The sequence below is a fragment of the Mobula hypostoma genome, chromosome 22, assembly GCF_963921235.1.
Source record: "Mobula hypostoma chromosome 22, sMobHyp1.1, whole genome shotgun sequence".
NCBI lineage: Eukaryota > Metazoa > Chordata > Chondrichthyes > Myliobatiformes > Myliobatidae > Mobula > Mobula hypostoma.
The window spans coordinates 15,015,424-15,041,693 of NC_086118.1; the positions used below are offsets into that span (position 1 = coordinate 15,015,424).

The 26,270-nt window shown below is 39.0% G+C and overlaps 1 protein-coding gene across 3 annotated transcripts in view; it reads right to left on the minus strand.

Moving 5' to 3' along the window:
- gas7b (growth arrest-specific 7b) overlaps nt 1-26,270 on the minus strand; it is a 526,445-nt gene that overhangs the window by 274,325 nt on the left and 225,850 nt on the right. For 2 of the 3 annotated variants that reach the window (XM_063074230.1, XM_063074232.1), the window contains exon 2: nt 16,454-16,574. In XM_063074230.1, the coding sequence (XP_062930300.1) occupies nt 16,454-16,574 (121 nt within the window). Of the gene's footprint in view, nt 1-16,453; nt 16,575-20,971; nt 21,073-26,270 lie in introns of those variants that run through there. The other variant, XM_063074231.1, reaches the window with a different exon arrangement.

Sequence of the window (26,270 nt, forward strand, 5' to 3'; positions counted from 1 at the left end):
AGACACCATGTCACAGAAGGCTGCCACTGGGAATGCAAAGGAATGAGTCCAACACAAGGCGAAGGATGCCAGAGCAGGTTGCAAAAATGTCATGGTTGGAAGGAGGAGGAAAGTTTAGTCCTCTTGCTAAAGCTAATGTTGTTCTTTTGTTTCCAAAGAGTACAAACCAATAGGCCAGAGAGACTTAAGACAGTGGTAGAGATATTTTGAGAAGGTTCTTTGAAACAGGATTTACTCTCATTTGAAAAAAACATGGACTTGAGACAACATGGCTTTGTATATGGGAGGTCCTATCTCAAAAATCATGATTGAGTTTTTTGAAGAATGAACAAAGATGATTGATGAGGGTAGGGCAATGGATCTTGGCAAAGCATTTCGAAAAGCACCTCATTATAGACTGGCTCAGAAGATTAACTCACATGGGAGACATGGTGAATTGGTAAATGGGGTTGAAATTTGGCTTGGTTATAGGATGAAAGGATATAATTTTCTGCAGGAGTTCTGTGACTATATAGGGTGGTAAGGTCGCCTAGATATGTTTGCCTTCATTGGTCAGGGCATGGAGTACAAGTTGTTTAAAGCTTTGGCTAGGTCACATTGGGAGGATCATATGCAGCTGTGGCTGCTGCAAGATGGTAAAGATGTAAAGGTTTTTGAGTGAGGACAGAAGATGTTCCCAGGTTGTTGCCTGAATGGAAGTATATTAGCCAGAATGAGAGGTTGGTCAAACTCTCAATGTTTTTCCCCTGGGGTTTCGGAGACTGATAGATGAAGGTTCACCTGATAGAAATTTTTTTTAAATATGACAGGAATAGATGACATAGTTAGTCTTTTTCTCCCAGGACAGAAATGTCAGATACACAAGAATAGAGGTTGATACATTCCCACCAATGAACACACCACCCCCTCATGATTCTGTCACTTACATGCACATTAACAGCAATTTACACTAACCAATTAACCTTTCAACTTTGTGTCTTCAGGATATAGAAGGGGACAGACCACTTGGAAGAAATCAAGGTAGGTAGAAGGAACTTGAACTCCACAGAACAACAGACTGGAAGTCAGGGTTGAAACCAGTTCATTAGAACTGTGAGGCAGCAGCTCCTCCCCAGCTGCACCACTGCTTCTCTTCATAATGATGTCAAGGGATTTCTTACGTGCGTGCAAAGGAACAGACGAAGTTTCAGTTCCAATTGCTCATCTCATAGTGCACAATGCCTCAGAATTGGAACAGCAAAGGAGAACCAGCAAAGATTTTTGCACTCAAATCACTGGAGGCAAGTTACTGCACAGGGAGCAATATCTAGCATTTGTGTCTATCTGTAGCTTGTAAAACAGGGTTAAATTTATCGATTGCACTTTTAACTATTTCACGTGAATATTTCATGCTGAAGTTAAGATGAGGGAGGTAACAACTGGTACCTCAGGGGAAACAAATACAGTACACTTAAGAGACCTGTCAAAAGTGGCTTATTTTAAATTTTATTGGTATAAGATGTTTGATTCAACACTGAAAATATGCCTTAGGGAAGTAAGAATACTTCAAATGATTAGTCTACTTTTAACAAGGTTCAAAATTCAAAGTTAAATTGATTGTCAGAGTACATACATGTCACCACATACAAACCTGAGATTCTTTTTCTGTGGGTGGACATAGCAAATCTATAGAACATTAACTGTAAACAGAATCACGAACAACTGTACAAATATAAATAAATTGCAATAAATAACAAGCATGAAATAACAAGATACAGCCCTTAAAGTGAGACCATCGGCTGCGGGAACACCAGAAGTAGAATGAGTGTAGTTATCCCCTTTTGCTCAAGAGCCTAATGGCTGACAGGTTGTAACTGTTCCTGAACCTGGTGGTGCGAATCCTGAGGCACTTGTACTTTCTGCCTGACGGCAGCAGTGAGAAAACAGCATGGGTGGTGAGTTTTTTTGGTATAATGAATGCTGCTTTTCTACAGTAAGTTTTCATGTAGATGTGCTCAATGGTTGGGAGGGTATAACCCGTGATGAACTGGGCCAAATCCACCACCTTTTGTAGGATTTTCTGCTCAAAGGCATTGGTGCTCCCATACCAGGCCATCATGTAGCCAATAAGCACACTTTCCACCACATCTATAGAAGTTTGCCAAGGATTTTGATGACATTTCAAATCTCTGTAGACTCCTGAGAAAGTAGAGGAGCTGTTGTGCTTTCTTGGCAATTATATTAAAATAGATCCTGGATTTCCTCACTATTACTAAAAATTTATAGACAAATAATTGCAACTGATACACATCAATAGGAACTATAACCACTTTGGATACTTAAATATTTGAAGTTCATTAGTACCTTTCACATGCGCAAGTGCTCCCAAAGCTCTAGAAATTGAGTCACGCAACACACGTAAAAGTTGCTGGTGAACGCAGCAGGCCAGGCAGCATCTCTAGGAAGAGGTACAGTCGATGTTTCGGGCCAAAACCCTTCATCAAGACTAACTGAAAGAAGAGTTAGTAAGAGATTTGAAAGTGGGAGGGGGAGATTCGAAATGATAGGAGAAGACAGGAGGGGGAGGGATGGACTCAAGAGCTGGACAGTTGATTGGCAAAAGGGATGTGAGAGGATCATGCAATAGGAGGCCTGGGGAGAAAGAAAAGAGGGAGGGGGGAAAAAAGCCTAGTGGATGGGCAAGGAATATAGTGAGAGGGACAGAGGGAGAAAAAGGATAGAGAGAAAAAGAATGTGTGTATATAAATAAATAATGGATGGGGTACAAGGGGGAAGTGGGGCATTAGCGGAAGTTAGAGAAGTCACTGTTCATGCCATCAGGTTGGAGGCTACCCAGACGGAATATAAGTTGCTCCTCCAACCTGAGTGTGGCTTCATCTTTACAGTAGAGGAGGCCGTGGATAGACATGTCAGAATGGGAATGGGACATGGAATTAAAATTTGTGGCCACTGGGAGATCCTGCTTTCTCTGGCGGACAGAAATTGAGTCATGTTTGTAATGTAAGATACAGTATTTGCCATTGTATGTATGCACTATTCACAAGAACAGCAGAAATAATTGCCTAGGTTATCCATTTTCATTGGCATGGCTTGAAGTGTACAACAAGTGGAACTCCCCCTAAATGAGTAGCCCCATGTGTGTTTGTAACTCAGATGAAAGTTAAATGACTGATATGGAAAGGGCAGCTAATTTAGTTGTCTAATACCCAAAATTAAAACCACCCACAAAGGCTTTCACACTGAAGAAGTGTGCTGATAAATCATTAACTTCTCTCTCTTAGCTGAGATAATAGTGTGACCCATGTTAAGTGAATGTTTTTTCACATATTCAACTTGAGAATGCCATCAGGTGCACCAAAGGTAGGCTATTTTATAACTTTGACTTCATTCAAGCCCATTTGCTGAATATGAAAGGGCATTATCCAAAACACTGCAGCATCCAGTGATATTCATAATTACTTTACATAAAAATCCAAAGAGGCAGTTTTTCTGAAGAGTCTTTCTGATCTATGGCAGGAAGAGATTCCACAGGAATTTCCCATCATTATCTTTGAACCTACAGCTTAGAGCAGCTGGCAAAGAACAAGTAGCTTACAGACAGGGTAGAATATTCTCAGCTGAAGGAAAGAAACAAAAAGTGACCAAGTGATCCATCATCAACAAAGTAGAAGGGTTTTTCCTAATAGAACATTGTTTTGCAACTGGAAGTGCACTGGTAGGAACAGAATGTACCATGTGACATGATCTTGTATCAGACACTGTTGTTCATTTTAAGAATAGCTACCTCAAACAAAGAATGTTCTGTTGTTAGCCATGTCTAATCTGAGTAATAGCATTTGCAGAACCTACCGAAGGACACCACAGACACTAAAATGCTTAACGGAGGTCATCCAATGCGTTTCAAACCTCCAGTGAAACAATTCTCACAAAATAATGAGGGAAATTGTTGATTAACATCAATTAAATGAAAAGGTCAAAATTAGTGGCACCAGTCAGCTATAAAACCACAATTACTTTGATACGTACCATTATACGCAATAGCACTTTGTATTTGCTTTAGTTTGGAGCTAAAAAAGACTAAGGCCAGGTTTGGGTCAGGGTTAGAGAGAGGGGGAAAAATTAAACAGGGATCTGAGAGGGAAGTTTTTCCACACTGTGCGCGATGTGTATATGGAAAGAGGTGCCAGAGGAAGTGTTAGAGATGGGTACTATAATGATGTTTAAAACATTCATTTGGACAGGTTCATGGATGGGAAAAACTTAGAGCAATGCCGAAAAATGGAAATACCTCAATTTGTTTACTTAGTCAGCATGGATGAGTAGGGCCGAAGGGCCTGTTTCCATGTTATATAGCCCTACCTTAAGTAAACAATAGTAACAATAAGCCAAAATATGTAAACTTAAATACTCCAAGTAACTAATGATTAGACCCCTTAGACAGAGGAATGATGCATTCAATCCAAGGTTAATAGAAGGTTCACTTCCAATGAAATTTGCCCCAGATCAGCTTGTGCTTGCTAGTAGCATTGTCCCACTTTCCTTCTCCAAATCGTGCCTTGAAAGTTGGACAGATGGTAACTCAGGCCCGACTTTACGATCCTTGGAGTCTGGAGTCCATGCGCCTCTGAAAAAAAGCCTCAGAAAGTAAAGCCTCTGTTGGCTCTTTCATCAACCACTCCAAAGTATTCATGAGCTTTAAATATTTACAGCAGTGCTGAAGAATTTTATCTCTTGCCAATTTTTGCTCATCAACATCTTTATTCACTTTCAGATTCACGACAGCACCAGCTTTAAAAATGTAGAACATCTGTCAAATAACTTCATAAAATGGGAATATTCTTGGGAAACAATCCATTTATAGCTTGTTGTTAGAACCCACATACAAAATATTGCTTTTGATTGGACAGTAACACTGAGAGAAATCTGCTCAGCTAATTTCATGTTTGCAAATAGTTCCAGCCCTAAAAGGGCATATAACATCACTCTCCTCAATGAAAAGCAACAATAGCTACTTCAAATACTCTGAAAATAAAATCACTACCCTACACATTTTTTTATTTAAAAGGTACATGCTATTATCTCCAACAATGATGTTTCACACTTAGGACAACAGATGCTGTTGAGATTTTCAGATATCAGGGCAATTTTAAGTTGCTTGAAATAAATGATTGAAGGCAGAATCTACTTCGGTGTAACCATTGTTAGCCAAATATTATTGATGTCTGAAAGCGTACTGTTGTCATCTTACTGAAGTTTCATTTCTAAAGTTAAACACGTGCAAAAAGGATGCCCAAGATGATGTCAATATGGATTTCTTATTCATTTATAGATGTGAAACTGACAGTTGAGGAACAAAAAAAGATTGGCTTCCAGCCAAAACTATGTTCTGTCAGAAAGTCATTCTTTTATAAAACTTCAAAGTAGTAACTTACCTTTCCAGAATTTAATCAAAAATTGATACTTTTGCCCTAGGTAAGATTCAAATGACAAGAAGCTGCTGCATTTCTTGCTGGAGACGCATTTCATTGTTAGTTAATAAGTGAGGGTTGGGACAGTCTATTTGCTAAGCCATTTGCAACTCCAAATGCAGATGCAGAGGGTTGCCAATCCATCTGACTGAAGCTGTAATAGCCAGGAATTAATGATCAATTTCCAAAACACAGAAGTAACAAATAGTGGAAAATCATAACACTATACAAACGTGGTGTCTTCTACATTGATTGGAGACAATTAAGTCACATAATGAGTAATAGGTCCAGGGTTGACAACCACACTGACGTGAAGGGCGTAGAGCATTAGAAGAAACATCAAAAGGGTCAAGGTAATGAATAGGACGTGATGCAATTCGAGAGACAAATTCTTCCAGGCATTTTGCATTTTGTCCAAACACCTTCAAAAAAGCCAAGGCAGGAAATGTTATTTACAGCACAAAAATTATACATGAGCAACTGTAAGACTAGGCATCTCATTCTTGTTTAGTGTTTACTACCAAGAAAGACGGTCTATGTGCACTCTGCCATTCTTCAACACGGTAGCTTGGTGCAGACAGGCTTGATGATCCCGTCTGATTGATACCATGTCTAATGTTTTTGTTTAAAAACACCTAATTTAGTTGTTTAGCTTAAAGATTTCTGGACATGTAAAGGTCCCCTTTTCTTTCCTGAAGTCAAAAATTCTTTTCCTCCTTCCTCTTAACCACATGACCAATTTTTGTATAACCTGCAAACTTTCATCATTTGACATACCATAATAAAATTCAAGGGACTGAAAGCAGGGACTCGAGGAATCTCACTGACAAAGCTTCCAATCACAAAAGACATCAATCATTATCCTCGGCTTCCAATTACTGAGCCAACTGTGGTTCCACTCTCCTTTGGGACATATGCACATTAGCTTTTTGACAGCCTACTATGTAGACTCAACCATAATGCTTTCAATTAATTCTCCCCAATCAAGTTTTGTTATTCAACATTCTCCTAACAAATCCACGCTAACTGCCCTTGATTGATCTGTTGTACTGAATTGTTTTATATTGCCCCTTGGAAAGAATTCCAATAATTTGCTTATTTCCCAGGTTAAACTATTTGGCCCACAATTATTTTGTTTACCCCTCCCTTCCTTGTATAACAACAAGCTACAATACTGACAATTCCTTAGCACCTCTATTTTGCCTAGAATGAATAAAATAATCAAATTCTGTGCAATTTGCTTTGTTTCATTTATGCTCAACTCTTTCATATTTATTCACTGTTTTCATTCCATCCAATATTTGTATTCCATACAATGGCAACGCTTGTGTAAGGTAGCTCCAAAAGACCAACTAATAATTCAATCTACATTCTTCACCTCTACTCACACGTTATCCTTTTGATGCCCAACTGGTCCTCCTCTTTCTTAGTGATAGTATTCCCTTTAATATACTTAAAAATTACCTTTGAATTTATTATATTCTTCAAATTATTAGGAGTTTGAGGTCAGTTGATATGACACTAAAGACCAAAATGCACAATGGAGAGTATTCTGACTGGCTGCATCACCATCTGGTATAAAGCAGCCAATACACAGGATCATGAGAGGCTTCAGAAGGTTGTAGCCTCAGCCAATCCATCACAGGCACAAGCTTCCCTATCACTGAGGGTATCTTTAAAAGGTGGTAACTCAAGAAGGTAAACAGCCATCATGAAGGACCCTCACTAGCTGGGACATGCCCTCTTCACATCACTACCATGAAGGACGAGGGAGGAGGTATCAGAGCCTGAAGACAAACACTCAACAGGAAGAGTTTGTTTTTGCCCTTCTACCATCAGATTTCTGAATGGTCCATGAACTCATGAACACTACCACACTACCCTCCTCTTGTACTTCTTTATTATTGTAACTTCTAGTGATCTGTTATGTCTGCAATTTACTACTGCCACAAAACAACAAATTTCATGACTTATGTCAGTGACAATAAACCTGATTATCATATATAAAATAGTCCACAATACACACTATGGATTTTGCACTTGCAGCAAGTTTACACTTCAATTCATCTCGGACTGTTCAGGGGCCTATACGCATTCAAAACACAATAGGTGAATGCTCCAAGGCATATAATTTCATTTCACAACCCATCCAACACAGAGCTTCCTCTCACAGTTGTAAAACTTTCTTGACCAATAATGTCACCAGTCCCCACCCTTTGTCCAGTTTTATATGCAATTAAATGCTTCAAAGTCACCTTTGCAAGGGAAATTTCCTGCTCCTCAAACACGAAGTACCTAACTGAACCACCAAGGTGTTATGTTGTTGGCCCTGGCTGTTCTTCCCAAGAGCCAAATATTGGGCTAGAAAACTACTTTGTTCTTAATATCAAAGTTGCTGGTGAATGCAGCAGGCTAGGCAGCATCTCTAGGAAGAGGTACAGTTGACGTTTCAGGCCGAGACCCTTCGTCAGTCCTGATGAAGGGTCTCGGCCTGAAACGTCAACTGTACCTCTTCCTAGAGATGCTGCCTGGCCTGCTGCGTTCGCCAGCAACTTTGATGTGTGTTGTTTGAATTTCCAGCATCTGCAGAATTCCTCGTGCTTTTGTTCTTAATATGTCTCCCTGAAAGTCATATGCATTCCCTCTCACATGCACCTTCAGAATCATGCACCTTGAAAACAGGCCATTCAGCTCAACACATCAACCTTGACTAGTAGGCACCTAACCCATTTGTATTAACCCTAACTCTAGCACTCAGCCCCAGCCTTCTCAGCCTAAACAATTCACAAGCTGATCCAGATACTTCCTAAATGCTGTTACTGACTGCTCCCACCCTTCTTTTAGGCAGTGTATTTCAGGGATCCATCACTCTGTGAAAAGGTCCCCCTCTCATCCCCTCTAAGTCTCCTCCTTTTATCCAAATCTGTATCCTCTAGTTTTATCTACCCCTTACTGTATAGGAGGAATAGTTTCCTGGAGACCTCTCAATTTTACATACCTCAACTTTCTCTGATCCAGGGAAAGTAGACCCACGTTCTCCAGTCTCTCCATAAAAATGAAGTGCTCCAGCCCAGTCAATATCCTCAGCACTTTCTCCAGCTCATTGTTCCTATTTTGCGGTGTCCAGAACTGCTCAAGGTACTCCAGCTAAGGTCTGACCAATGTTTTATAAACATGGAGGATAACTTTCCTGTTTGTGTATTCAATGCCTTGACTATGAAGACTGGAATCTCCCAAGCCTCCTTAACCACATTATCTACCCAACACTGTCACCTTAAAAGATCTTTCAATTTGTACACCACCTTGTCCTTTGTGGTGAACTTTTACCAAAAAAAAGCCCATCCTCACAAACAGAACTCTAAACTCCAGAGCTCAGCCAACCTCAGCTGAAGTTTCCTCTTCTGCAGGTAGTTGCCCCAGGTACAGAAAATATCTTGGATTTCCCACATGCCAGAGGTTTGAGTGTCCCTACCATACTACTACTTTTTAGGTTAAGTCACTAAGTGGAAGGCATGCAAATACTTTAGTGTTGGTGCATCGCTTGTTCTTCGGGAATGAACTGAAACCTGGCTAACAGTACAATACATTTTCATCTCTAGTCTGCAAATGTAGATCAGAGTGCAGAAATCATTGCACATCAAGACTGACCATATATCCTTTCACATCTGCTCAGAACAACTCAAATAAGAGATCATTGGCTGCAGAAATAATATTTAAGACATTACGTCTTGCTAAAAGTTAAGTAAAAGAAAGAAGACAATTCAGAAATGACGTGAAAATAGGAATCTTTGCATTGTTGTACCAACTGAATTGATATTCTGCCTACATGGCCTCATTTCCTCAATATTAACAATAATGATAATATTATGTCATTCAAAACATGAATGCCCTCAACATCTTAACAATATTTAAACGAATTGTCCATCTGTTTTGTTAAAAATGTCACTGCCTGCTTCAAGCCATGCAAAAAACAAATCACAAATAATGAGTAACTAACCGGGAGTAACTATTGACCATTTGCACATTCAAATTCCTATTTTAGAAATTAAAATAAGCCCCCATCATCTGGCTTACTGTACTATGAAATATATTTTCTTCATAGCACAATTAGCAACAAGACGAAGGAATACTTAAGGTATCTCCAGAGTCCTCAGACACTTCTCCATTCCCCAAATTTGGAATTCTGCATGGGGCTCTATTCTTTCCTATAAGAGCTTCACTCCTGCTGTCTGTACAGAAATATAAAATTTTGTTCAATTAGTTAGCTCTACCCTTCCAATGGCACTGGATCCTCAAACACATACAGGAAATTACATTTCTGAAGTTTTATTCCCCTTTATCCTTCAGCCTTTTACTGCTCCTCTTGCTGAGTGGCTGTGTTTTTTGACCTCCATCTTAACACAGAAATGGTTGCACTGAGAAAGTCACTGCCTTACTATTTCACTAGCACACATAACCCATTCCAGAAACATCATTATGGATTTTGTGCCAATTCACAAGCCATATTTTCAAGTTTATCACCAACGTCATAAGGTAACACATGAAAAATAGGAGGAATAGATGTAAACTCCCCCTCTCCCCCAAAAAGCCATTCAGTTGGGTAATCTGAACATGCGTATTGGCTCAGTTTTGCTGCCTGAGTTACATCATCCTTAATACCACTCCAATCCAAAATTCTCTCACAACCTTGAATATGGTAAAAGTGATTACTTAAGTGTTTAGTGGTGAGATGAGATTACAACTCCCTTTTTTCCCCTTCCCCCTTCCTTCAATTGTTGGGAAGATAGTGTAGTAGATAATAATTTTTGCAAGACCCTCATATGATTCCAAACAAATCCAGTAGAATTTCTCTGTTTGCTCTTGCTGCACAGCTGACTGCTGCAAAGGAATAAAATTGCCCAGAAAGAAAAGGAGAAGGGATAGCTTTCCCTGAGAATTACAATCAATGCAGCACACGCCGATGAGTGTTTGGAACCAAACAAAAGACCAAGCAAAATAAAATCATCAGCATCTTTAAAGGCAAACAGCCAGAAATGAATGTGTGCTTAGCTTCAGAGATGGTGGTGGCATATCTTAGCTAAGTACCAGCAGTACCACTAACGGCTGACTGTACCTAACAAAGAGAGCGATTCAAAACAATAAAGGCTTTTTTTTAAAGCATTGTCATCAGAGGCTGGATGCAAGCCAACACCCATAGCAAATGAAATAATAAGGAACATTGAGCTCAGCCAGGGTTATACAACAGATGGAATTCCAACAAAACAAGAAAACTGCTATAATTTAGGAAATCTATCATTGGTGTTGACAAAGTTAAGTTGATCATTGAGATTTGTCAACCAATTTATAATGTTTCCAAATGAGAGGGAACAGATGAAGCATTAACGTAAATTAGATTTGCACAGTCAGAGTAAGTTCCAAGGTCACGACTGTGATGCTCTACGGTTTCCTGTTGTATCCCATTTTTGGGGAAACTGTTCACATTAGGGTACGAGTTCCCCGTTTTCTTTGCCACAAAGTTTGCTCATTTTCCATTTGCATACAAGCTGAAGACTGTAGTCATTCCACAGTCTTTTGAAGGTAGCATAATGCCTTTGCTTGCAAAGGCCCAGGAGTCCGATCATCAGGTTAATGACCCACTCATTTGAGACAAGGCAATTCTAAGCTCCACTGCACTGTTCAGGCAAAGATTTAAATCAGTCTTTTTTTTAACCTGTTTCCTACACAAGACCATAAGAATAAAATCAGGCTATTCAACCCATTAAGTCTCACCACCATTCATTCATAGCTCATGTTGTTTTCCAGTTCCATTCTCCTGTGTTCTTCCCAAAACCCTTAACCTCTATTCACTTCACGGAATTAGATTTAATATCACCAGCAAATGTCGTGAAATTGGTATTTATGTGGCAACAGTACATAATAGTGAAACTGAATTACAGCAAATATATTTATATATTTTTAAAACTGTAATTCACAGTGTGTGTCTTCAGGCTTCTGTACCTCTTCCCTGAAGGTAGCAATGAGAAGAGGGCATGTCCTGGGTGATGGGGGTCTTTAACGATGGATGCCGCCTTTTAGAGGCATCGCTCCTTGAAGATGTCCTGGATGCTTTGGAGGCTAGTGCCCATGATGGAGCTGACTGAGTTCACAACTTTCCGCAGCTTCTTTCGATCCTACGCAGTGGCCTCTTCCCCTCATACCAGGCAGTGATGCAGCCATAAATACACCCAATGAATTGACATCCACAGTGCTCTATGGCAATAAATTCCGCAGATTCCCCAGCTTGTGCCTGTGCTGGTGAGCGGACAAAGCGTGGATTAGAGGGATATGGACAGGATTAGAGTGGCACAGGCACAGTGAGACAAAGAGACTGCTCCCGTGCTGTTACCTCAGAACGTGAGACAGGGCAACGATTTGACACAGATTTGTGGTATAAAACACAGCACATACAAGCACAAACAGGATTGCGCAGTTTGCATTTTATTTTATGTGCAAAGTGAACAGATTTTGGCTTTACCCAAAACAGACTATTTCTGGGTCGATCCAGACAGCCTCAAACTTCCTTCATTTACCAGCTGTACAGTACATGACGTCACTAACTTTCAGTTGCCACACAAACACAAGTTGCATTAGGAAACTCCAATCCCCATGGAAACTAGGAACACATTGTGCTAGTTTGTACCTTTTCTTACTATTTAAACAGACACTCTGCTGACATTGGGAGATTTCACTGAGTAACTGCAGAAATGATTGCAGGCTTGGGCAATCCATGTTCACTCCTGACCTCTGGGTGCCGAGTTTATGAAATATACATGTTCTCCTCATTACTGCATGATTTGATTTCTGCCCACACTCCAAAAATATGCTGATAGTTTAATTCGCTGCTGTAGATTGGCCTAAATGAAGTAGGGTGGCTGGAAAATTAGTGGGGAGTTGTGGGCATGTGAGAGAGAATATATACTGCAAAATAATTGGAGACATGACACTGATATTTTCACCATAGAATTGATGAGCCAAATGATGCCCTTCAAGATGATGAGAGAAGTATGAGAAATGAGACTTGTCAAAAAGGTTCCACAGACTACAGAGTGCATTAGAGCTAATGGTTTCTTCCAATATTTAGTTTCTGAGATACCCATTCAGTAGTTGCACCAGTTGTTACTAGAAGAGTTCTAAAGGCCATGGCTGGCCCCTCTAGAAAGGCAAGTGAGGCATAAAACATGCCCAGCGCAAAAAATGTCACTACCTAGACTGTTTCAAAGATCTTACTTGAACCTCTCTAATGAATAATATATTTACAATAGAACAGAACTTTATTGGCATTACTCAAGACAAGGGGATTGCAATGCTACTCCAGTCCATGCAAAACAGATATTTACAATGTATGCAGCATGGCTTAATTAAAAAATTAATTCCTTATTTACATACAATAAGTAACTTTGATAGTCCACAACACAAGGTCATTGGCAAGCCAGGGTGTAGCATTATTCAGCTGAACAATAGCCCTCGGGAAGAAGTTGTTCAGTCTTACTGTCTGGCCAAGGTGTTTCTGCATCTCCTGCCAGATGGCATGATATTGGACAGAGTGTCCGGGATAAGATGGGTTTTTAATGATGTTATGAGAATGCTGTTAGTATCGAGAGTTGTAGATTGTCTCCAAGTCCCATAGTTGTCCCAATGATGTGCTGAGCCATCTTAATCACCCGTCGGGGTGCTCTGTGATCTGTTTTGCTGCAGCTAGAATACTGCACTGTCATCCCAGATGTTCCTATGTTCTCTATTGCACATCGATAAAAGTTGGTCAGCAATTTTTGGGGCAGATTAGTCTCCTTAAGCACCTCAGGTAGTATAGTCACTTTTGTGCCTTCCCTACTATCAAGGTTGTGTTGACAGACCAAGAGAGCTCCTCGTTGATGATCATCCCCAAGAACTTGAAATGGTAAACCCTTTCCATACCTCACCATTCATAAATAGTGGGGCTTGATCAGGACACCTTGCCTTCCAGTAGTGAATTATGATTTCTTTTGTCTGGTGATAACTGATAGGTTTGGTTCTGACACTAATTGGATAGCTTTAGCACCTCCTCTCCATATGCAGTTTCATGGTTGTTGGGATCAAGTGAGTGCAGTCAGAGATGAAAAGAGAGTACAGAAGTGGGCTCAGTCCCTTGCAGGCACTAGTGTTCTGAGTTGCGAGGGGAGGGAGGTGCGTTGAAGTGCACTTGTCTAGTTTCACTGTCTGGGTACAATTAGAGAGGAAGACCAGGATCCAATTTCAGATTGATATGCTGAGAACTAGATTCTGGATCTTGACAGACAGCTTGTTCGGTAGTATGGTGTTAAAGGCCAAGTTGTAATCAATGAAAACCATCCCGACTTGGGTGTCTTTGTGCTCCAGGTGCTCCAAGATAAAATGGCGTCTTCAGTTGATCTATTGGCCTTGTAGGCAAACTGGTGGTGGTCTAAGGTAACACACACAAAATGTGAAGGAACTCAGCAGGCCGGGCAGAATCTAGCCAAAGGGTTTTGGCCTGAAATATCACCTGTACTTTTTTCCTAGGTGCTGCCTGGCCTGATGAGTTCCTCCAGCATTTTGTGTGTGTTGCTCAGATTTCCAGCATCTGCAGATTTTCTCTTGTTTGTGACTGGTCTAAGGTAGCCAGGATTATGTCCTTGATTTGGGACATGACCAACTTTTCCAAGCACTTGGCAACTATGGGAGTGAGTGCCACCAGTCTGTTGTCATTAGAACATTTTGCTACCGATGTCTTGTGATGAGAATGATGGTTCCTGCTTTGAAACATGTTGGAACCTTAGCCTGGGACAGTAAGACTTTGTACATACACATCAGAACTTCCACCAGTTCGTCAGTGCAGTCCCTGAAAACCTGTCCAGGTACGCTGGCCACTCTGCACGCATTGACATTATGGAGTACATGCCGGAGTTCACTGACTCAGATTCTCCACAGCCATTACAAATATCTGATGTTCTATGGAAAATCCTTCAGGTAGACTCATCTCTGGGCTTCATTGGTCAACACCATTTTAGCTCTCAATTTGCTTATCACACATCTCCACCATGTCTCTCAGTGTGCACCTCACTGTTACTTAGAGAGGTCACCCAGGCCCTGAATTTCTGAAAAAAATAGCTATGATTTCAATGGGCAAGTAGGTGGTAATTCAGGCAATGAAGTGTGACAACACTGCTGAATGCAGCCAATCACCACAACCATGTGGTGGCTCCTTTTAATCATCAAACATTTCATTAAAAAAAATTTCCTCTCACTCAATCTATAGGTTACTGAGGCTCATAGGAAGAATATTCCAATGGTAACATTTCCAGAACCCTTTGATGACTTCTCACTGAGAGTCAGCAGAATGAAGAAGGGTCTTGGCCCAAAACGTTGACTGTTTATTCCTCTCCGTAGGTGCTGCCTGACTTGCGGGGTTCCTCCAGTGTGCGTTCATTGCAGCAGAATGAAACACTGTTTGTAAGAAATATGACAGGCAAACGGGTAAGTATCTCTATTGCCCATTTACCAAGAGGAGGATGATCTCCGCTGGCCTTGTGAGCTAATGAACTGCACACCTGTCTGCTTTGGGAGGGGTGGTGTGAGAGTCCACTTAAAAGTGCTGGCATCCTTCTGAATGCAACGCACCCCACCATCCTCTCAATTTGGATTTTGGCCAATTTCATGATTTTATTTTGCTGAGGACTGAGTTGGTCTTTAACCTGAAGAAGCCAAATTTCAACAGACCAGGAGAAGGTCTATTCCAACCCAAATTCCATATGTTCTTTTGTTCATCTTGATGTTTCTAAAAGTTATGTGTTAATGATAGAAGAGAGCAGTTGACATGGATTTACAATATAATGCAATACCTTGTCAAGCAGACTCAACATTGGAACTTCCAAAGTATTAGTCTGTGAAACCTTTTTATGATCTACAGACTAAACACTTCCTTTAGATTGAAGTAAATGTAGATAACTCATTCCTGAAACTCAGCCAAAAGCTCAGTTATAAACTACAAATCCACCCATGATTGTGGTTTACAAAGTGCCTGAAGAAAACATTAAGTTGGTGAACTTGGGGTCATATTTCCCAGAAGAACATAATTTGCAATTACAGACCAACAGGCCCTACAGCAGGATTTAAATTAAAACCTATTTGAGACAGAACCAAACTTTTCAGATAACAATGAAAGGTTTTATAACATATTTAAAAACTGCCACAAGCATTCTCTTGATTGGCACAAGTGTATGGACCAATACAATTTTGTACCACCCAAAGACAAAGAGATAGAGACACTAGTTAAGCGACTGCAGTAGATTATGACCATAGGTGTAAAATTCCAAGAAATATTGGTTCATCATTGAACATAAGTATCAAATACACAATCATAATCAAATGAAGGATGTATTTGGATTCTGTTTAGTTATCTGCATCTAGGGGCCTCACTCAGCTGCAAGTTGAGGTCAGTTAGCAGTTGGATTAGATTAAATAAATACAAAGACAAATTAAATTAGAAATTATCCAACTGGTCAATTGCCAGAAATTCTCACCAGCTGGGTGTTGGACACTTGTTAACTGTGCTCATACAGCACTGGTTCTTTGGAAAAAAAGATTTATATTTTATGATCATTAATGATAGACCTTACAATTATTTCAATCATTTTAAAACACTCCAGATATTAGTTTCAATCAGTTACTTAAAGGACATCACTGCAAAGATGAGATATTTTTGCCCTTGCAAAAAGCAAGATGATTTCTGGCAGAACAGGATTCAAAATATCACAATTTTTCATTTCAGGTGTTTACTTAAAGTATAATGGAAATATGTAAAAATAGAACATTAAAACTTCCATGGAGGAGAATGGATAAATGCAGTGCAGAGACAATTAACTATCAACATTGGACTGAAAACTGTTTCAAGCTCCACTGAAATTCCTAGAAACTCTTAAACCATTAATGTACGTGTTCATGGGCCTTACCACTTGTGTAGGTATTGACATAGTACTTCCGACCCTGTGGTGACATGTAGCACTGCCAACCATGTGGCAAGGGTGAGTGAGCCATCTCCTCAATTGTCTGAGCGCTTACTGGTGTAGGTTTCTGTCAGAAAAAACACAGACATTCAGTTATTTCAATCTTCTGACTTGCACGCAAAGCATTGATTCCCACATAGTAAATGTAATTGATTTTTCTAAACCCAATAATAGATCGCATCCCATTTACAACCACATTCAAGCTCTCCCCTGCAAATAAATAGTAAGTGACAATTCAATCAAATTCAAGTCAATTTAAAAAAGATTGAATTTGTGATTGTCTAAGATTATTAAATCAACCTGAAGAATGGGCTGTTTTGATGTAGTCAGATGTTCAACAATTTCAAGCAATCCATCACTATTTTTGTCATGGCAAGTGAGGTTATAAAAAGGATCTGACATTGACCAACATTTTTTTTTGCCCCAATGTTTCATTTTCATTGGTAGCATGGATTACGCTGTCTAGTGACTATTTATTGCTAAATTGCCTTACAACAGGAATTCCCAACCTGAGCTCCACAGACCACTTGGCTCATAGCAAGGTTCCAGGGCATAAAAAAGGTTGGGAACCCCTGCCTTAAGAATACTGCATTCACAGTTAGAGATTGATCAGTTGTAAGGTCAAAGCCTCTACAAATGAACATGTAAAGCAATGACAATACTCCTTAAAGTATGTAAGTGGCTTAAAGTGCTTTGGGACACATGGGGACCTAAGCATTTCTAATTAGTATAATGGGACAGATTGCATTTTATATAAATTTTCTTAATGTCATCAATGATTGATTGCCACTCTCTCATGCTGGGGTGGGAGAGGATGCAACGACAAACAAATGCACACCATGAGAACAAAATTAAGAGTGTTCAAATTGAGGGGTTTTAATAGAGTACGGTAAATGTTACTAATGGCAGAAGGTTTGATAACCAGGACACTTTTAAACTTATTAGGAGGATAAGGTTGGACTAGTACAAATTAAAGGTAATCAAAAATACTGTTAAAGCAACAACATAAAATACTAACTTTTCTTAAGGTTATTTTAAAGTTTTAAAAAGTAGCATCATTGAATGTTACGTTAATTTTTAAAGTCAGACCAATGGAATGCTGTTTAATATCAGACATGCTGCATAGGTGTAACATTACATCCTTCTGCCAAAAAAGGTATGTGAGCAAACAAATAACGCATTACATTGACTGGAAGGCAAACACAAAGAGTATCAATTGACTTTAGGAGGCTGGGCACAAGGTGATGCCTCCCAAGATTAAAAATTTTTCTCAAGTACATCAACTCTACAAAGCATGCCAAATTGTAAATTTGTCAGATTAAGTAGTTACATCTTACTCCAGTAAAGGTGACCTCACATACTGCATATAGGTTATTATTAAGCTACTGGCAATAGTAAGGAAATGTAAAACTCCACTTTGATTCACTGAAATGCAAACACTATTTTGGGTTCATTCCTTATAAATTGCTATATTGTTATCTATTCAATAACTATGCACATTAAGTAAATCCTATTTTATTAATATGATTCTAATCAAATAGGAAACATGAGAACAGGTTTGTTATGAGGTCTCTGAAAATCTAAGATAAAGGAATAAGATTTCTTGCAGAATACCTTTCAAAAAAAAGAAGGGGAGAGAAGGTGGTGGGGGGTGGGGTGGGGGGAGTCCTGACTCTAGCAAATTCTGGATGGAGTTTAATTTAAAAAGGAGAATATTAATTATTTGCACAAACTCAAATACAAATTGGTCTCCCTTTGGAAACTGAAATAAATTTCAGCATTAAAGATCTTCAAAGGTATGTATTCCAATTGCTCCAAATTGCTCCAGCAAAAACATGATGTTTTGCAGGCAGGCACCAGTGAAAGAAAACATGTGAGCCACAAGTATGCTCACACAACACAACTAAACAGGAAGCAGAGACCAAGGTCACTTCTTCACATTATCTTAGAAGGGTTCAGGCTTGCTGACTTTGTATCAACTAGAGGCAAGGAAAGATTTGTAATTCACAAAATTTACAGGAAGAGCTTGATATCTTTGCTCCACTTTGGAAATTTTCCGTCCACACTCAATGGTCGAAGTCTTCCTGCCAAACAGCTTTTGAACATTTCAACAGTTTTAAAAGTTTGATTTTACAAAATATTAAACAAGGAAGATTCAACAGTAAAACAAGTTGCCGGTTCCACGTGTTTGTCTGTTCATGTAGATTTTTTCCAAAGAGGGAGCAGTTCAACCAACATATAAATATTTTAAGCAAGCTAAGATATTAAAGAAACGGAAGACTCCACTTTGGTTGGCTGAAATGCAAATACAAATTCCTACAAATTGCTTTCTCATTATCTATTCAATAACTTCGCACATTAGCTCTATCCTACACTGTCAGATTGGTTCCAATATTCAAAACAAGTTGTTAAAACTAGCCAAAGTTCATCTTAAAATAATAGCATATATGATCTTTTCTGTATTACAAGACAAGTTCCATATTTTAAAACTTAGCTCCACAAAAAAAATCCCTGAAGTCCAGCAAATGAATTAGTTTTTGAGGCAGGTATATCATGTACCACAAGCATTATGCCTCAAAAATTTGGTTTTTGCTCTTCCTACATTTATGTAATGATTTGCAGCATCTAAGAATTGTCCAAATGAGCACTCGAATTGTCTGGGCATAGAAGCCTGCTCCCTTGCCGTAGATTCTTAGACTCTAATATTGCTGAAGGTATTAAGGATCGTGCCCAGAATTTAGTTGATTTGAAATTTGCATCTTACAAAGGAATAGCAATTAATTTTTAACAAGTTAAGAACTAACATTCAGCATTTCATCTATTTACTTTTAAGCAGAAGATTTTAATATGTAAATATCAAGATCCAAATTGGTAGGTGGTTTGTTATTTTTATAGTTTCAAACAACAGAGGCTGAGTTATTTCATGCACACCCAGTATGTGTGCATTTGTTATTGACTGAACACATGTTAATGAACTAACACAGAGCACTCGCTTAAGCGATAAGCTCGAAGTATAACCCTACTTTGAATTAATGTATAAAATCAAACTGGAAATTACTGTTAACTAATTTTATTTGAAAAAATTTCTATTTTTACATGAATATGGATGTACTTCATCCTTCATTAGTTTTCAAGTCCTAAACTTAATTATTTTGTGCTACATTTGACTCTTTACTGAAGCAATAATTTTGAATATATCATCATAATTTCATGTCTGTTTTGCTACATAAAGTGTTGGTAACATCAGTGCTTCACAGTCCATTCAAAAGTGCTCAGATTATTAATAGGTTTCAAACAAGAGAAAAATCTGCAGATGCTGGAAATCTGAGCAACACACAGACACACAAAATGCTGGAGTAAACCAGCAGGCCAGGCCGAGCAGCATCTAGGAAAAGAGTACAGTTAATCTTTCGGGCTGAAACCCTTCATAGATTTGAAGTATTTTTTGATAATGCTGAAAATCACCGTATTTTTATTCCCATTACAATTCTTTATCAAATTTACACAGCAAGAGAATATCAGATAACCAACCCTACCTCATGCTTTTCTGACAAATTTAGTATTTATACTTCCTGATTGCAAAATACCCTTTACTCATCTCATATTGACCATTTAGGCACCTCTTAAGATTTAATTATTTAGCAGCATCAGACACATTTGCACTAGATTTCAGAGACATTTATTCACTCAATATTTTCTTTAATTTGGTGAAATTATTTGACAGAAGTCCATTAATTGTTTTTGGCCCATCACTGTCTTAGTAAGGGAGCAACTGTTAATAGAACAAATCGCTCAGCATTTAGATGAGTTAAGAGCATCTGAATGAATGTCATAACAAGCATTTATATTTTCCATTCCAGTAAAGTCTTTCAACAAAAACATGGCTAGAGGTGATCAATTTAGTCTTCCAGCAATTCATTCCAATGACACCAGCACAAACATATCTCAGGTTTTAATTCTGTGCCAAATAATAAAACTCTATAAAGTGTTATTCACAATTGCTTTACAGCCATGGTTTAACAGACTATGGTTTGGATCCACCTGTTTCGCACTTCTCAATTTTGCAGTCCCTAGGACCATCCTACACCGGTGCCCAACATCGCAGCTGTTCAGGTTTTCATACTTCCGCCCCCCCCCACCCATTTTTATTTAACTACTTATTCACATATTTGTCTGCAATATCTTGTTTATTCCCTGGATCAGACAGAGAAAGACATAAGCAAGCACTCATGTTCTGAATATCTAATACACAAGTTACAGGATACCACATTGACAGAAGTCCCATCAAGAATGCCAAGAATGAAACCACCTCAGACAACATTAACTAGATACCTTTAAAGGACATAAACCTGTCAGAAAAACGCCAAGAGTAGTTGGACATTTTCAGGCAGATTTCAACATCCCACTTAACATTGTTTCCCTCCAATATTCTCGCATCTACAATTGAAACAAAAGCATGCTTACTTTACTTTAACTGGTTTTCCTTCAGCTGCCCAAAGCTGTGTTTAGGAGATTATCCCCTCTGAAGTTAACAGGACAATTCTGCAGGACTGACAACTGTGGAAGGGGCGATGTCACAAATAGCTAGGATGTCTGGAAATACAATCTAAGAATGTGCCAGTAATCAGTTGGAAGAATAAGTAACTATTTCATTCTGGGGATAGGAGAGGGGTGGAGTACAAGTTGGGCTAACATTGACAAGAAACAGCCAAGATCTACAATTTGGGATACTGCCAAGGTTGCAAAAGCCTAGCCAAGAGAAAAAGTTACACTTAAAAGGTAGGCAGAAAGGCGGACAATAAATTGAAACATAATACATAGGATGAAAGAAGAAAGTCATTAGATAAATAAACAAAACAGAAGTAATTTAAGGTGCTGTACAAAGCAACAAAATCCCCTGGAAGGACTCTGTGGGTCAAACAGTGGGGAGAGGAAGATGGTGAAGGTGCGAGGCGTGGGTGAGCAATTCCCAACGTTGAGTCAACTTTTTCAGCATCTTGTGTCCCTAAGGTGGGGCATTGTATTGACATTCAGACATGAATGCAAAATCTGTCAATAAACAAAATCAGTAAAAATCAAATAAGGAATAAAATACTGAAAAGAAGATTGAATTTCTTTGCAAATCAAAATACACACACATCAACAGAACTCATCAGGCTAATATTTACCAGCAGTAAATCTTACTGCAAGAAAAGGATTCCTACTGCACCTATAAAAAGTATTCACAGTGGATTTAATTTGGGGTGTTGTTTTTTTACGCTGATCAACAGAAAAAGACTCGTGTGAAAGTGAAAACAGATTGATCTAAGTTAATTACAAATATAAAACACAATATGATTGATTGTATAAGTATTCAACCCCCACCCTTAATGTGAAACACCAAATCATCACTGGTGCAGCAAATTGGTTTTAGAAGTCACATAATTAAATACAGATCACTGTGTGCGCTCAAGGAGTCTCAATTGATTGTAGTAAAAATACACCTGTATCTGGAAGATCCAACTGCTGGTGAGTCAGTATCCTGGCAAAAACTATGCCATGAAGTTAAAGAACAATCCAAGCAACTCCATGAAAGGGTTATTGAAAAGCACAAGACGGGAGATGGATACAAGAACATTTCCAAGTCACTGAATACCCCTTGGATTACAGTTAAGTCAATCATCAAGAAATGGAAAGAATATGCACAGCTGGAAATCTGCCTGGAGCAGGTAGTCCTCAAAAACTGAGTGACCATGCAAGAAAGGGACTAGTGAAGGAGGCCATCAAGAGACCTACGACAGCTTTGGAGGAATTACAAGCTTTAGTAGCTGAGATGGGAGAAACTGCGCATACAACTGTTGCCCGGGTGCTTCACCAGTCACAGCTTTATGGGACAGTGGCAAAGAGAAAGCAATTGTTGAAAACAACTCTCATGAAATCTCAACTTTATTTTGCCAGAAGGCATGTGGGAGACTCTGAAGTCAGCTGGAAGGAGGTTCTATAGTCTGATGAAACCAGAATTGAACTTTTTGGCCATCAGACTAAACACCATGTTTGGCACAAGGGAAACACCACACATCATCCCTACTGTGAAGCATGGTGGTGGCTACATTATGCTGTGAGAATGCTTCACTGCAGCAGGCTCTGGAAGGCTTATGAAGGTAGAAGGTAAATGAATGCAGCAAAATACAGGGAAATCCTGGAGGCAAACCTGATGCAGTCTGCAAGAGAACTGCGATTTGGGAGATTTGTTTTCCAGCAAGACAGTGACGCCAAGCATAAAGCCAAAGCTACACAGGAATGCCTGAAAAACAAAACTAATGTCCTGGAGTAGCCAAGTCAGAGTTCAGACTTCAATCCAATTGAGAATTTGTGCCTGGCTTGAAAAGGGCTGTTCACTCACAATCTTCATGTAATCTGACAGAGCTTGCGTGGTTTTGTAAAGTAGAATGGGGGGAAAAATTGATTGCAGTGTCCAGATGTGCAAAGCTGATAGAAACCTATCCACACAGACTCAAGGCTGTAATTGCTGCCAAAGGTGCATCTACTAAATACTGCCTTGAAGGGAGTGAATATTTATGCAATCAATTATTTTGTGCTTTATATTTGTAATTAATTTTGATCTCTGTGTAGAGATTTGTTTTCACTTTGACACAAAAAGTCTTTTTCTGTTGATCAGTGTAAAAAAAAAGGCCAAATTAAATCCACTGTGATTCAATGTTGTAAAACAATATAACATAACTTCCAAGGAGGGGTCAGGGAAGTGAATAGTTTCTATAGACACTGTAAGTTGGCCTCAACTTGTCCAGCATTTTAAAAAAAATTAGTAAAAATCAAGATATTTAAATTATTAATGGCTAAAATTTTCTTTTAAGTCTTTAAGTAAGACGAACATGCTTAAGTCTTTTAAATAATGAACAGTTGACTTTAACATAATTACATCAGATTACATGATATAGGTCACAATTCACAACCAACTTCGCAAAGATCTGAAGCAGGTTTTCCTCCAAGTGACACTAAGGAGGCTCACTCCAATCCCAGGAAGATGCACTGTAACATTGGAGACACCTTTGTGCAAATCTCCTCCACATCTGTTAGTGGATTGGGAGGCAACCATTTAAAACTATGTCCCCCCATTCAAGTGGAAACATCTCAAAGTCCAAAGTCAATTTTAACAAAGTACATATGTCACCCTGCCATTTGTCTTCCTGTGGGCATACTCAGCAAATCTATAGAATAGTAACTGTAACAGGATCAATGAAAGATCGATGAGAGTTCAAAAGACAACACACTGTGCAAATGGAAATATAAATAAATTGCAATAAACAACAAGAACATGAGATAATGAGATGGAGTCCGTAAACTGATATCATCGATTGTAGGAACATTTCAATATCTATTGTCAAACCCCCTATGAATCTCATGTTTCAATAAGATCATCCACAATTCTTTAAAACTCTAAAGAATACACATCTAATTTCCTTAGCCACTAATGAGGGAACCCCCTCTCATACCAATAACAAGCCCAGTGAAAATCTTTTTGATAGACTCCAAATGTATATCCTTACTGAAATAAGTGGGCCAAAATTGTAAACAGTACTCCTGATGTGGTCACATCAGTTCTCTGAACAATTGTAACAAAATAAACCTAGTGTTTCTGTATTTTTACATACATCAACTGAAAAATAACTAGAAAATGCTGGAGATACTCAGTAGATCAGGTGGGATTTTATCAAAGAAATACAGTTAACATTTCAGTTCTAATGAAGAGCCTTCAACCTGAAACTTTAACCGTTTCTCTTCCCGCAAGATGCAGCTTTACTTGCTGAATAGTTCCGGCATTTTTCATATTCACATCAAGATTGATAGAGCAGCACTTGAATCACACATCATTAGTGATTTTATACATTTCCTCCTGTTCGCTGTAGAAGTGAAGTGCTTTTAGCTCAATCTACAATTGATGGTCTCTGGATTAAAGATTTCTCTTCCTACCAGCCATCATAATGGTTAACTGTGCAGTGTTCCTCCACATCTCCTTAAGAATGCACAGCAGGGTTCACTTGTGGTCAAATGTAAATCTTCATGGTCCCCTTCTCCCTCCCCCTGCAACAACCACTGTCCTCTACTTGGTTTCAAACTCATTTGCACCTTGTGTATATAGAAGCCTCAATTTTTTTTAAAAAATGATCTTTGTGTTTTGAAACCATTCTGCCTTTGTCCCTTTCTGAGCTTCTGCCAGGTCAGAAAAGGTCCTTCCCCAAACTTTGTATGTCTCCGACTCTAGCAGTATCCATTCAAGTGCATTTTGCACCCAAATTCCCAATTGTTTGAATATCCAAAGGACACAACAGGATATAAAACACAAAATAGCACTAGGCAGCTCCACCACCAATTTAAAACAGATCCAGCGGAAGATGAGCAACACAGATAAATTAGAAACATCTTCTAAATGATGACTCCCTCCTTTCCCTTACGGAAAAAAACACACAAAGTCTGGCTGGCAGGCCTGACTGCAGCTAAGAAGGTTGTAGTCCAGCGTTGGAAACCTCCCCATGATATTTCAAATACTCACTGGTTTCGGAGCTTTTTGGACATTTCTTACCTGGAACTTTCATCAGCAAGAGTAAATGATGCACAACCAAACACAATCTTAATGTGGACAAATTTGATATCTAACTTAAAAGATCTTTTGTTAAAATAGGAATGCTTTGTCTGTGTATGCAATACTATTCAGTTGGTTGGTGGAGGGGAGAGGGATGGGGGTGAGAGAGGGGTGGAGGGGGGATGGTGATAAGGTTGGGGGGTGGCTGGGTTAAACAGTCAAAATGTAATTGGCAATTGGTTGTATTGAATGTAATTTGTTGGTGTTGCAATAAAAAATTAGTAATAAAAAAATAGCACAGGGCAGCAATGTTCCCTCTGAGGTGTGCACTCACACACTTCTTTTGCTACAAGCGCACAATGGAATTTAAGTTGCGCACAAAAGGGTAATCACCTTCTACCACATAGGCACGTTAAGTGTACTTTATGATCGTACATAATCACATTTCCTTTTCCAGTTTCTGATGTGGACCGTGCTGACAACATGTAGTTTCCGATGATTTGTCTGCAGATTTCAGAACTGGCTTTATTTATACGTTTTTTTTAGTGAGGAAATTATTGATTCACTGTGTCAAATCCCAAAGTCTACCATGTGGAACTTAACAAATTCCTTACTTAAGCCCATTTAGATAACATCCATTGCTTTACCCTCATCAAGCTCCTTTGTCACCTCCTCAAAAAACCGTAATTAAGCTTGCAAGGCAAAACCTGCTCTGCACAAAACCCTGCTACCTGTTCCTAATCAGGCCATCATGCTTTTCCAATAGCTCTCCCCCCACCCCCCACCGTGACTTGGGCCTTACTGGCCTATAACTAATTATACATCTCTACATCCTTTCTTAAACAAAGGCACAGATAAAGATCAGTTGCAAATTTGGACAGCAAAATGGCAGATGGAATTTAATCCAAACAAGAATGCAATAATGTATTTGAAGATGTCAAATGCAAGTAGCATACAGAAGATGCAGGAGACATACAAATATTGACGTGCAGAGAGATCTTGAGATGCACTTCTCCCTGAAAGTGCCAACATAATTCAATATTGTGGAAAAGCATGTATGCCTTCTTCAATCAGGGCATTGAGTATAAAAATTGGCAAGACATGGTGTAGCTGCATAAAACTTTGGTGAGGCAACATTTAGAGCCCTGCATACAGTCTAGGGTGTGGAGACTTTGAAGGGAT